This window comes from Silurus meridionalis, chromosome 9, assembly GCF_014805685.1.
Source record: "Silurus meridionalis isolate SWU-2019-XX chromosome 9, ASM1480568v1, whole genome shotgun sequence".
Lineage (NCBI taxonomy): Eukaryota > Metazoa > Chordata > Actinopteri > Siluriformes > Siluridae > Silurus > Silurus meridionalis.
Genome location: NC_060892.1, coordinates 9,610,111 through 9,623,989, shown reverse-complemented (window position 1 = coordinate 9,623,989; position 13,879 = coordinate 9,610,111). Strand labels below are relative to the sequence as shown.

The 13,879-nt window shown below is 39.3% G+C and overlaps 2 protein-coding genes across 4 annotated transcripts in view; one reads left to right on the top strand and one right to left on the bottom strand.

The window, feature by feature from the left end:
• asb7 (ankyrin repeat and SOCS box containing 7) overlaps positions 1-5,624 on the bottom strand; it is a 17,440-nt gene extending 11,816 nt beyond the window's left edge. Inside the window, exons 1-2 of one of the 3 annotated variants that reach the window (XM_046857508.1) lie at positions 5,606-5,624; positions 1-71 (exon numbers count right to left, since the gene is read on the bottom strand). The exon at positions 1-71 is cut by the window's left edge and continues 34 nt beyond it. In XM_046857508.1, the coding sequence (XP_046713464.1) occupies positions 1-71; positions 5,606-5,619 (85 nt within the window). In that variant the 5' untranslated portion in view covers positions 5,620-5,624. Of the gene's footprint in view, positions 72-4,636; positions 4,772-5,605 lie in introns of those variants that run through there. The other 2 variants (XM_046857509.1, XM_046857510.1) reach the window with 2 other exon arrangements.
• lins1 (lines homolog 1) lies at positions 5,026-11,728 on the top strand. Its single transcript, XM_046857507.1, has 6 exons — positions 5,026-5,818; positions 5,920-6,009; positions 8,451-8,592; positions 8,750-9,331; positions 10,672-10,858; positions 10,968-11,728. Exons 1-6 carry the CDS (start codon positions 5,513-5,515, stop codon positions 11,608-11,610), a joined length of 1,950 nt encoding a protein of 649 aa, XP_046713463.1. The 5' UTR covers positions 5,026-5,512; the 3' UTR covers positions 11,611-11,728.
• Positions 11,729-13,879: the final 2,151 nt, after the last annotated feature.

The following is a 13,879-nucleotide window of genomic DNA, read 5'->3' as shown; positions in this document are numbered from 1 at the left end:
TTGTGTTTTGGGGGCATGATTCAGTCCAGCCCAAGCAGCATCGAACTTCTAGTTGCAGAAAGGTCAAAAACCTGTGTATCAAACATTGATAAGAAATTGTATATATAAAAAAGAAAAATCATCAATGTAAGATATATGGTTTAACAGCTGTTAATGTGAGATTGCATTCGTCTTGACATTAATCTAAGAAGAACAAAAGACACCTGGTGTAGGAGGTGGGAGTTTTTTTGAATACAGGTGGCCAGATGTTTGAGGGATGAAGAAATAAATCGTGAAATACAGGTAGTTTAACGAGTTACGATGGCTCGACTTTTAATTCTCACGATGACGATACAACAAAATAGAAAATATGTAAAGTTTCACGCAGCAGCGTATAAGCGGTATAACAAAGTTCAGTTGTCTCGGTTTAGAGCGTTTTTCCCCCCCGTTTTTCGCGATTCAAAGTCCATTTTTAAGTCTGGTCTCTGTCTTGAGAACTGGTGCACGTGCACACGCCCGCTTATTATTAACAAATGGCCATGTCTCGACTTGAGATATTTTCAAGTTCAGATGGCGTTACAGTAACTCATCTCCATCGTAATTCGGGGACTTCCTGTATACAAGTCTCCACTTTTACTTTCATCTTCAATTACCACTTTACCCTGGTCAGAGGCATGTTGGTTTAAATAACGTTTTTTTGTGGGGGGAAAAGATCATTAACAGACTGCAATAATGTAATAAAGTGGAAAGCTGAGGCACCAGTATCAAACAAATAACTTCAAACTGTTTTGTTTACAGCTATGAAATATTCAGCAATGGATAAACATATAAAAGTAACTTATTGCCATTGCTGGTCTACTGGGTTCATGCTGTGTTTTCTAAAGGTAAAAGAGAAATACTGAACCCTTCAATCAAACAAGACATCCCTGACTAAACATACAGCCCTGTTGTCCCTTCATGAATGGGAGGACTGGCCAGGGGACAATTATCAGCAAACTATACACACAACCTTCTACCTCTGAACATTACCCAGTAAAGCATCTGTGATGAGTTACACAAATGACAAGTGATCCAATTATTACTGAACGATCGTCCTGGTGTTTTCCTGATACTGTGACGACGTAAAGGTTTGTTTGAAATCTTTGCAATTGTATTAAAAAAAAAAAAACTAAATCGCATGTACATAAGTATTCCCTTTGCCATGACACTCAAAATTGAGCTCAGGTGCATCCTGTTTCCACTGATCTTACTTGAGATGCTTCTACAATTCGAGTGAAATGTACCTGTGGTAAATTCAGTTGATTGGATGTGATTTGGAAACACACCTGTCTATGAGGTCCCACGGTTACCAGTGCATGTTAGAGCACAAACCAAACAATGAAGTCCAAAGAAATTGTCTGTAGACCTCCGAGAAAAGTTTTTTAATTTGCAATAGATTTGCAAAGATTTCAAACCCGCTGTTATGTTGTCATTATGGCGTATTGTTTGGAGCATTTTGAGAAAAATAATGAATTTAATCCATTTTGGAAGAAGACTGACAGAAAATGTGGTTTTTCTTTTCTCTATTTTGTATTACAGTAAAACCCTATTGTACGAGCAACTAACTGTACGTGCAAAGGAAGAAACGAGCGACCTTGCTTGCAAAATGTTACCCTATTTTGCGAGCAAATTTCAAAGGCACGAGCGAACCCACGCTGCCGGTTCCCCGCTTTCGGCTGAGAGTAGCATCAGTCGTTTAGTTGATCTTGTGTCAATCGGTCGCTCTCGTTGTTCAGTGCAGCAAAAACGTAACGTTTTTCACTAGAAATCTTTTTAAGTGCAGAAATAAGCGATCGAATGAGGTCTCGGAACGGATTAAATCGCTCTTACATTAATTCTTAAGAGGAAAATTAGTTCGAACATACGAGCAAATGGACCTACAAGCAAATTTCACAAACTAATTATGCTCGTCCAACGAGGTTTTACTGTATATTCAACATTGTACGTTGATACTGAAGACATCCTAGACAAACTAGGAAAGAACATGTGCTGAATAAGGGAGTAAACAAGTGTTAAACAAACCAGAATATGTTTTATATTTTAGATTGTCCAAAGTAGCTTCATTTAGCTTTCATTCTGTTATTAGAATCGTGAGGTAACCATACATGGATTGGTTTTCTGTTCACAGGTATGCCTTGTCAAGAGTTCATTTGTGACATTTCTTGCCTTTTTAAAGTGCTTTAGACCAGCGGTCCCCAAACACCAATTTGGGCCATGGATCATTTGGTACCAGGCCACACACACACACACACACACACACACACACACACACACACACACACACACACACACACACACAGAAAGAATAAAAACTCTGTATGTTTTATTTTACCCCCATTGATTTTTCACTGTGTTTTATATAGAAAACTGACCTTGTGTCAATTTCTCTAACTGGTTTCAGCCACAGTTTTGTTTGATATATAAATTAAGACCACAACCTACTCTGAGCAATGATGACCACAAGCCAAACATTACTGGGAAGTTTCTTGAAAAGACCAGAAGACTCCAAGTTTGGTGATTTACATGAGCCATGTCTGCTCTTTATAATAAGAGGCTCAGAGCATGACTGATTCTGTCGTATGGGGAGTTATATTTTCATTATATATGTAATAATAGATGGTAATTAGGGCTGTCAAAATTAACACATAAATGCAGGCACTAATTTCATTAACGCATGATTAACATTTCTGTTTGACAATGTTTATAAAAAAAAAAATTAGAAATAATTATAAAAGGGGCGAAATTAAAACCTTAAATGCATCACGCATTTATTCACGATGTTCTTTCTTTACTCACATTTTTTACTGATGCGCCAAGTCTCAATTCAATCACCAAAATCCGCTATGATGCTCACATCCGGCAATTAAAACAGTCCGTGTGGAAACATAAAAGTTCAGTTTGGTGTCCTGATGATTTACGTCATAAAACACCATAATTACTCTTTTTTTTTTTTATTATTAACAAGAATATTTTGTCTTAATGTTCTATGTTGGATATGGTGTCACTAATAATAAACATGCATTTGCATAACACATTCAGATTTGTCCATGCCCATATTGATTAGAGTATTAAAAACCCCTTAAAAGTATTAATTTAAGGTACATTTAGAACAGATAATTAAAATCTGGAAAAATTCAATATTCGAACCGATTGACAGCACTAAATTTAATATAATATGCACATGATAAATTATACGATTATCTTGCATGAAACTGGTCTGTGGCGCGAAAAAGTTTGGGGGTCTTTGCTCTAGACGAGGGTCACCAACCTTTTTGAAACTGAGAGCGACTTCTTGGGTACCGATTAATGTGAAGGGCCACCAGTTTGATACACAGTTTTCAGTTTGATCTGAAATAACACATTTGCTCAATTTACCTTTTATTATATGTTATTATTAATGTTAATGATATTCATCTATGTGAAGACACTGATCTTGTTAATGATTTCTCATAATAATCATCAACAATGAGGAAAGAGCTATTTTTAGAAAAGGACCACGGGCTACTCATGTGGTCCTTGCAGGCTACCTGGGTGGTGACCCCTGCTGTAGACCATCAGTTGTCTTGGGAAGAGGAGGAAAGGGTGAGTCAATAGCCCTATCAATGCTACTACAACTACTGCAAATACAAATCCATATTATGCCAAGAAACACTGTTATGTCAAGAGAAAAGACAGTAGCTACTCTTTAGAATCGGAAAAATATAAAGCACATTCTGGATTAACACATTTTTGTTTAATGCATAATTCCAGACGTGTCCCTTCGTAGTTTGGATGTCTTTAGTATTTAATTGCAAGGTTAAACATAAAAGAAATGTAAGGAAAAAACCCTGAAGGGGGTTAGGGTTACCCCCTTTCTATCATTTTGTATATCAATTGGAAACAAATAATAGAAATAGGAATCCTGTTGGCAATGTTTTTCTCTCTAAATTCATAATACTGGATGCAGGATGGTTCTTGCCTGTTTCTCAGAGACCTTTCACATGAATCTGAATAAGACTTATCTGTGAACATCCATATAAGAGCACGGCTTTTTTCTCATCCTGTGTATCAAAGGGTGACTCTGTTTAAATATAAACAGAAGCGCATTTATTGCAATGAAGCCAAACGAATCTTATGATACAGGATGAGAAAAAGCCGTGCTCTTATTTGGATGTTTCAGATAAGTCTTCTTCAGACTCATGTGAAAGGTCTCTGAGACACAGACCAGAACCATCCTGCATTTATTGCAATGAAGCCAAACGAATCTATTCAGATAAAGAACCAGATGTGATTGCACAAGAACTCGACCAGATTCACAATAATAAGTGGGGGAAACGGAAGAAAAGCCGCTAGCCAGGTGCAGTAATGAAGCAGGAGCCTCTGTGTGGGCTGGTTTGGTAGAAACCCGAATTATCTTGTACTTTATAAAGAACAAATGTGACTAGATGACACGATCGAGGCGTCCGCTGTCATTATCCAGAGGCAGGCAGGCGAGCTAGCCTAATGATAAGTCAGCTAACAATACTGCAAACCTCAGAGGCTAGTCAGCTCCATTAGCTCGTATCTAGGATCTGAATAGCATAGCGGCCCTGTGGATAATTTTGATCGAAAGGCTAGAAAGGAAAGTTAGTGTTCGTACTTAACTGTATCCGGTGCGTCGTGAAGGCGCAAAGCAACGAGTATAAACACTGCTCAAAGCTTCATACTTGGAACAAAATGCGGCTAACCAATTAGCCGTCCACTTTGGATAGGGCGCACGGAGCCAATCAGGGACCAACGAACGAGCCGTCAAGTGTGCCTAACTGCTGCAAAAAAGCGTTGTGTATTTGCGACAGGCTGCGACTAACGCGACTACATAAAACACATAACGGTTTAACCTTTTAGTGGGAGGAAATTGCTTGTTTAAATTCTCGAATTAATGCAATAATGTTGACACTGTTTGCATTAAATTGTTTTAATACAAATCAGACTACAATAAGGGAGGAGTATTTACTTCCGGCACTGTCACTGACGTCATCAATGTGCGACTGTTTTCAAGAATCGTTAGTTTTCATGGGACGATCAACGTGCGCGAGAAGAGCTTAAAAGATGTGCAGGATTTTTCCATAGGGATTCCGAATTAGTTCCGTTTTTCAATGGTTACTGAGCGGAAGATCGGAGGTTCAACCAACAGTATTGTCAAGCTGCCAGCTTGGTCACCTGAGCAACGCCTTTAACCCTCTCTGATCCAGGGGTGCTACATCATGGCTGACCATGCACTCTGACCCCAGCTTCCTAACAAGATGGGATATCCAAAGAAAGAATTTCACTATCGCGTAATGGATAAGTGACAAGCAAAAAAACCTCTAACATCACGTGTCATGACTGTTCACCTGTAGTGAAGTTCATAAAGCAATACCAGCAATAGTTTATAATGTAACACCAGAGAGTATAAAAAGTCCCATCTACAATGAGATCACTATATAATTGATGATATAACTGACTTGCTTGGGATCAATTGGCAACACAAATAAACATGGATGCCCAACACGCCGATCTGCATGCTGTGTTCACCCATGTACAGTCTGGAATCGTTCCTGCTATGAGCACTGATGAGTTTGTAACTCACATCTCATCAGGCATAAACCATTCTTTGAACATGTCACTACAATCTCCACACAGTATGACAAGTAGGGAGGCAGAGAGGACTCTCATGTTCCTTACACTCACTGGGAAAATCATCTCCAAGCTGTCTTCACAAAGTCTGCCTCGAGATGTTTGTGTGTTCTATGATGAGGTCATAAAGAGACTCTTTGGGGTCTGTAATCTGACAGCTGATATTGTGAGTTTGGGGCTTCTCATCTGACCAGATTCAACCATATCCAAGAAGATCCAGATCCATACAGTTTTATAGCTCTGTAATTTATTTATTTACTGCTCTAGGTGCGTCTGATGAAATGCCAGGACAGGATCTTGTCTCATTTAGCTGCAAAATGCATGGCTTCTTTTGTCATATATAACATTGGTAATAATGTAAGTACCCAATTTATATACATTTGAGATACAGCGATCGGGCATAACATTATGACCACCTGCCTAATACTGTGTTGGTCCCCCTTTTGATGGCAAAACACTGCTGATTCGTCAGAACATTAACAGCGTTTACTTCTTCAGCAGTTTGAGCTACAGGAGCTCGTCTGTCAGATTGGAACACACAGGCCAGCCTTCGCTCCCCCATCAGCGAGGGTTGGCCGCCCATGACCCTGCCGCCGGTTCACCACTATTCCTTCCTTGGTGCATGTTTAATAGATACTGACCACTGCAGACAGGGAACACCTCACCATAGCTGCAGTTGTGGAGATGCTCTGACCCAGTCATCTAGCCATCCCAATTTGGCCCTCGTCAGACTCGTTTAAATCCTTACGCTTGTCATTTTTCCTGCTTCTAACAGATCAACATTTAGGAAAAATGTTCACTTGCTGCCTAATATATCGCACCCGCTAACAGGTGCTATGAAAAAGAGCAAATCAGTGTTATTCCATTACCTGTTATAATGTTATGCCTTATCAGTGTACATTTCCTACATATCTTACATAGTGTTTGATAGATTGATGTGGACAAACAAATTAATTGAAATACTATATAATCAATAATATATATAAAATGTACAGTAAATCCATTACATTGACTCTAGCTTCCATGCATGGTTGTGCAGGATGTTGTGAAAAGGAATAGACAAAGGTCGAGGATGAATGTTCAAAAGCATGTGAAGGCACAGAGTGGATCAGGCATACAGTTTTATACCTGTTACTACAGTGATATTTGTTTGAAATGACACTTTTAAGCTTTTTTTTATGCCCATTCAAATTAAAACAAATGATATATATGGTTATAGAGCAAACACAGAACTACATGCAATGACATGTTTTCTCCAGCTGGTCACATATAAAATAGAATTGAAGAATTAAAATAGCTGTAATAATATAATTAAAGAATACAGTTACCATGACATAAAACTGCATTTTACAATAAAATTACACTATAAAAAATAAATAGCGTTTAGAGTATTTACATACAATATATTGCCAAAGGTTTGTGGACACCTGCTCATAAGTATTGTATGTGCTTTTTGACCATCACATTCCACATTTAGTCCCAATTTGCTCTTATAATTCCCTTCATTTTTCTGAGACGATGTTCCAATAGATTTTGGAGTGTGCTTGTGGAGATTTGTGCTCAATCAGACACAAGGGTGTTAGTAAAGTCAGGTACTGATGGAGGTGAGGTGAGCAGACCTGGGGTGCAGTCAGTGTTCACGTTCATCCCAAAAGTGTTCAATAGGGTTGAGGTCAGAGCTCTATAGCAGGAGATCTTCCACTCCAACCCATGCAGAGCATATCTTTAAGGAGTTTGCTTTGTGCTTTTTACAATGGACATTTTCTCAAAGCAGCTTTACAGAAGGTAATTATAGAAGAAATATTTAAATAAGTGAAGTGTGTGTATAAATCCTGGGGTGACAGTGGCAAGGAAAAACTTCTTTAGATTATATTAGGAAGAAACCTGGAAAGGAACCAGACTCAAAGGGGAACCCATCCTCATTTAGGTGACACCAAGAGTGTAATTCTTAATCATAAAAACAACAATACAAACACTGAAGAGTGGGAAATACCATAAGCACCGGAATGTGAGATTATGAATGTCCTTTTTTACAATCTAATACAGTCAGTAGTTCAAGTGAAGGGAAAACTTTTGTATAATTATTACAATTGTGTGTCTTTCGCTTTGCAATAATTCAATTAATTTCATTTTTTATTTGTATAGCGCTTTTAACAATAAACATAGTCTCAAAGCAGCTTTACACAGATAATGTGGTGATAAAGAATGAATAAGATGTTCTTTATAAGTGTAAGTTTGTCCCTGATGAGAAAGCCGGTAAAACGGAAGCAAGGAAAAACTACCCGAGATGGCATAAGGAAGTAACGTTGAGAGTAATAACAGTTTGGGAAAGAACAACATATGGCTGGGAAATTCAGGTGTTCCAATACTTTTGTCCATATAGTGTATGTAGCAGCATTTACATGCATTGACAAGGGTATTTAAGGTTAAACCAGACTGGCTATTTACCTGTGATCTCTCTCATCTGCGAGACTGTCACTGACTATGTACATTTTTTATTGTAAACGATTCTCTGCACACCTTGGAGATTGTTCTTTCTTAAAAATTCAAGAACAATGTAAAAAATAAAATAAAATAAAATAAAAAATTAAAATCAGAAGAGCTAATCAACTGTATTTTTAAATATAGTTTTTTGGCATGACATTGTTATTTGATATAAATAACCGTCTGCAACACAATTGGCTGATTGGAGAGTTGCATTAATAGCAGGGGTTTATAGGCTTTTGGAATAAAGTGGAAGGTTGTTGTCAATACCGTAACAATTCTACATTAAATCTTTGAATTGTTGATTACTGCAGATTGGTAGTAACCCTACATGGAAGGCATCGTTCATAGAAACCTTTCAGATTGCGTTTCCAAGCTGCACCCTGGACACACACCTGTGGGCTTTGACAGAAGTGATGAAGAGGGTGCTGAAGTTAGACTGCGTTAACAAGCAAGGTACTGAAGCATCTAAAATTTTAGTTTTTTTTTACATTTTTGGTCATTTCAGATAGATTTGTATATACTTTTGGTGGATAAGATGCAGAGATTTTTTTTTCCTTCACTCAGAATCTAAGGGTGATGCAAATGATTCTGTTTTTGTTGTTTCTTGCAGAGATTTTAATAAAAGTTCTTTCTGATTTCGAGTCCTCGATCACATCCTTGTATGCAAAGCTGCTTTTTCAAGAGAATCCCCAAAATACACACGCGGCAGAAAATGACCGAGACGCTGCCGAGGTAGAGCTCAGTGTATGTGCACTCCTAGACCTTGTTGAAGTCCTCGTTGCTGCGAGGCTGTGGCACGGCCTCTGCTCCCCCGTTCAGAGACTGGCGTTCCTCCAGACTTCAGCACTCATTCGTCTGACGCTGTCCAACAGCAAGGAATTTGTAAAGAAGCGAGCACTGCTTTTGGTGAAGCGGATTCTTGTTCAGAGAGCAGGGGAGGAATGGGGTTTTGCTGAAAATCACTCTAAAGTGCATGATGAGGAGTATCCTTCTGATTTGCTGCTGATGGCTGAGGCTGTTCTTCAGGAAGTGGAAGCTGGTTGGCTCCGGAAGTTCCGTGTAAAAAATGGGCCGAGTTTCTTTGGTGGGAACAAAGTGGATGGGGAATTGAAAGATGCTGTGATGCTCAGGGCTGTAAGCCTGATTCTGATCAAGTGTCTGGAGATTAGAACTCGCCATGTTTCCACTCAAGGTGAATCAACTCTTTTACATTTTTGTAATATTCTACATTCTGTTCAAAAATGTCTACTCATTTGGTAATATTATGGTTTGACAAACTTAGTAGCGTTGCAGGACATCCTGCTGGTGAAGCAATAAAGTAAATCACATTCATGAGTATGATATTTTGACAGATACTAAAAAAAAAAAGCACTAATCATTTACAAAAAGTCTTTTTATTTTATTTTTTTTATTTTGGTATGTTCAAGCAATGTTGGGATTCCTTGGTGATGAGGTCAGGCAAGCTTTTCACTTTTTCATGGGTAAAAGGGTCCCTTTCTAGTGAGATTTAATTAAGAATCTATTGTGTAATAAAGTAATTAGTGAATAAATATATACCCCTGCGATGGATTGGCACTTCATACCCATTGTCTTTTGGTGAAGGGACGACTGTATCTCCTACAACCTTGACTAGGACTGTTTATTGATGAAAAATGATGGTCATTTGGTTAAATGATTTGTTGCTTGGTTAATTGTTTGAGTGATGAGTTGTTGGTTGGTTGGATAGGTGAGTGAGTGATAAGTTGAATGTTTTCATTTACATTTATGGCATTCAGGAGATGCCCTTATCTAGCTTACAGTTATAGTTATCTCAGTTATACAGCTGAGCAATTGAGGGTTAAGGGCCATGCTCAAGGGCCCAGCAGTGGCAGCTTGGTGATGCTGGGATTTGAATCAATGCCCTTTCGATCAGAAGTCTTATCCACTGAGCTACCACTTCCCACTTGTTTGGTTGAGTAATGAGGGCATGAGTGGTGGGTGGGTTGATTTAGCTGGGTGAGTGAGTGAGTAGGTTGTGGATTTATTGGATGAGTGAGTTAATTAGTGGTGGACGGGTTGATTGGCTGGGTCAGTGTGTGATTTTTGCATCGGTTGATTGATTGGTTTGCTGATTAGGTACACGAGTAAATGGTAGGCCCATTGGCTGGCTAGTAGGTTGAGTAAGTGGGGTTGATTTGTTGGTTGGTTGGTTAAGTGAGTGGTGGGTTTGTGGTTGGTTGAATCTGAAATCTCGTCTGTGTGTTTTGGGTTCTATTTGTCTCTTTACCCAAAAATTAAGATCACACTCTTAAAGATTCTATGTAGCCACTGATCTACCACTGAACAGTCCTAAAAAAATTTTTTTCAGGTAGAGCTGATTTTGAAAGCTAGAACTATATAACCTTAAAACCCCACATTTTTCCTTAGAATGTACTGTAAAATATTAAACTTGAGAAGTATATATTTGCAGTTTCATATTTTCAGCAGAAGAGGGCAGACATTTCATTTTGATCAATCTTTTTTTGTTCTGTGTTTACTGTTCTGATATTTCAGGAGCTCATTGTGCCTTTGATATCCGGCCTTGTCTTATGGAACTGCTGGCTTTTCTCCAACAGCAAGTGGTTCAGGTTAAAGAGGTTACGCATCTCTGCTCTTGGATCTTGGTGGTGTTCGCAGACCAGGATGATGACCTGATAGAATCAGCCAAGGTTTTAATTACCTTGTATTTACATCAGAAAAGGTGGGATATTAGCTGTAATGTTTAGGAGATTGATGTTTGGATGTGTGATGTTCATTAGATCGATTAACAGGCACCTTTGACTTCTAACTCAAACTTTTTCCTTTTTTAGTCTGAGTTCCTCAGATCCTGCAGCATGTGAGTGGGGTTGCAACCCTCATTGTCACTTTATCCTTCTACTCCGAAGTCTCTCTTTTGACCATACTGTCCTCTTAGACTTCCTCATTTCTAATGAAACCTGCTTCTTGGAGTATTGCGTCCTTTACCTGAAGCACTTACACAGCCACTGGCAAGATTTCTGTACTGCATGTTGTCATAATGAAAACTCAGACACTGACACACATACACTGACCCACCCACATTTTTCTGAAGCATCAGTAGCATCACAACCTCATGATGACCCGAAGGCTAAAGTTGCTGGATTCAGGCCCAGTCTGGTGGATTATGAGTGCTCAGAGGATTCTGAAGACGAGGACAGAATGAGAAAGAATGCTGAGGAACCAGTAGCAGAGATCAACATTAGAAAAAAAGGAGAACAGGCTGTGTCTGGATCATCAGACACACCAAAGATCATTTATACCACCTCCCATGAGAGTTTGAGTGAGAAGGTTGTCAAGTGCCTTACAGATTTAAGGAATGTTATCAACCGACTTCACAGCAGGGGACTATTCCCATACAACCCCAGTTCTCTTCTTAAATTGTTGCTAGATGTTGAGACTAAAGGTCACTTGAAAAACGCAGCACAAAATAAATAATTTGTGTCATAATGATGTAGATGTAAACATTACTATCAAAACAATAGTAACCACAGCAGTGTTTTCTATATTTTTTTATTTCAAGCCCCTTTAGAAGTAATAAATATTTAAATACTCATTGTGTGTTTGTGTATGTTAATGTAATGTTTGAATGTAACTTTACCACTGAGTGGAGGTCCACTAGGAACATAACTAGTGAAGATTGTTCTTAATTGCCTGATTATGCACAAGTACACAAGTAAGCAGAACTTGACAGGGCATATCCATACACACTTCATGGGAAACAGACAAAGGGAAGTTCTAGGATGTACAGAGAAATCATGGCTTGCATTTAATGCTAAAAAAATTAAAAAATCATGAAAGAACTTTGTGAAGACACATGAAGGCACTAGAATGTATAAACAGGAAGAACAAGAAACAGGTAATTGCACTTGGGGTACATACCAGTTGCAAGTTGTAAGACAAATAAATACAAATTCACATAGCAGGAGAATCACTTTAAAGCTGTAACTGTGTGTACAGAGAGGGGGAATTTGCTACAGTAAATATCAGAGGTGTTTCTGAGGTAATGTATTCCACTATATGAAAGTCCTCTATAGGTTGACCTGGACCCCCTTAATCACTTACACATACTGCTTGAGATCTGTGACAGGACACATCGGTGGCCTAGGAACAATCTTTGTACACAACAAACACGGAGAAATGTATGTAGACACCTAAACATGACATACATATGTGCTTGTTAAACATACATTATACATCCAAAAGTACTGGGTCACCTGACCTTTCCTGCTATATTTGTTTTTTTTTTTCCAAAATGTTACCACAAAGCTGGAGGTACTCAATTGTCTTTAGATGCACTATAAGAATGCTATTGCATTCACTTGATCTTGGAAACCCAAATCTGTTCCAGCATGGCAATGCCCCTGTGCACAAAGTGAGCTCCTTGAAGATCTGGTTTACATGCTTTGGAGAGGAAGATCTTGAGTGACCTGCTATACAGGGAGTGCAGAATTATTAGGCAAATGAGTATTTTGACCACATCATCCTCGTTATGCATGTTGTCTTACTCCAAGCTGTATAGGCTGGAAAGCCTACTACCAATTAAGCATATTAGGTGATGTGCATCTCTGTAATGAGAAGGGGTGTGGTCTAATGACATCAACACCCTATATCAGGTGTGCATAATTATTAGGCAACTTCCTTTCCTTTGGCAAAATGGGTCAAAAGAAGGACTTGACAGGCTCAGAAAAGTCAAAAATAGTGAGATATATTGCAGAGGGATGCAGCAGTCTTAAAATAGCCAAGCTTCTGAAGCGTGATCATCGAACAATCAAGCGTTTCATTCAAAATAGTCCACAGGGTCGCAAGAAGCGTGTGGAAAAACCAAGGCGCAAAATAACTGCCCGTGAACTGAGAAAAGTCAAGCGTGCAGCTGCCAAGATGCCACTTGCCACCAGTTTGGCCATATTTCAGAGCTGCAACATCACTGGGTGCCCAAAAGCACAAGGTGTGCAATACTCAGAGACATGGCCAAGGTAAGAAAGGCAGAAAGTCGACCACCACTGAACAAGACACACAAGCTGAAACGTCAAGACTGGGCCAAGAAATATCTCAAGACTGATTTTTCTAAGGTTTTATGGACTGATGAAATGAGAGTGAGTCTTGATGGGCCAGATGGATGGGCCCGTGGCTGGATTGGTAAAGGGCAGAGAGCTCCAGTCCGACTCAGGCGCCAGCAAGGTGGAGGTGGAGTACTGGTTTGGGCTGGTATCATCAAAGATGAGCTTGTGGGGCCTTTTCGGGTTGAGGATGGAGTCAAGCTGAACTCCCAGTCCTACTGCCAGTTTCTGGAAGACACCTTCTTCAAGCAGTGGTACAGGAAGAAGTCTGCATCCTTCAAGAAAAACATGATTTTCATGCAGGACAATGCTCCATCACACACGTCCAAGTACTCCACAGCGTGGCTGGCAAGAAAGGGTATAAAAGAAGAAAATCTAATGATATGGCCTCCTTGTTCACCTGATCTGAACCCCATTGAGAACCTGTGGTCCATCATCAAATGTGCGATTTACAAGGAGGAAAACAGTACACCTCTCTGAACAGTGTCTGGGAGGCTGTGGTTGCTGCTGCACGCAATGTTGATGGTGAACAGATCAAAACACTGACAGAATCCATGGATGGCAGGCTTTTGAGTGTCCTTGCAAAGAAAGGTGGCTATATTGGTCACTGATTTGTTTTTGTTTGGTTTTTGAATGTCAGACATGTA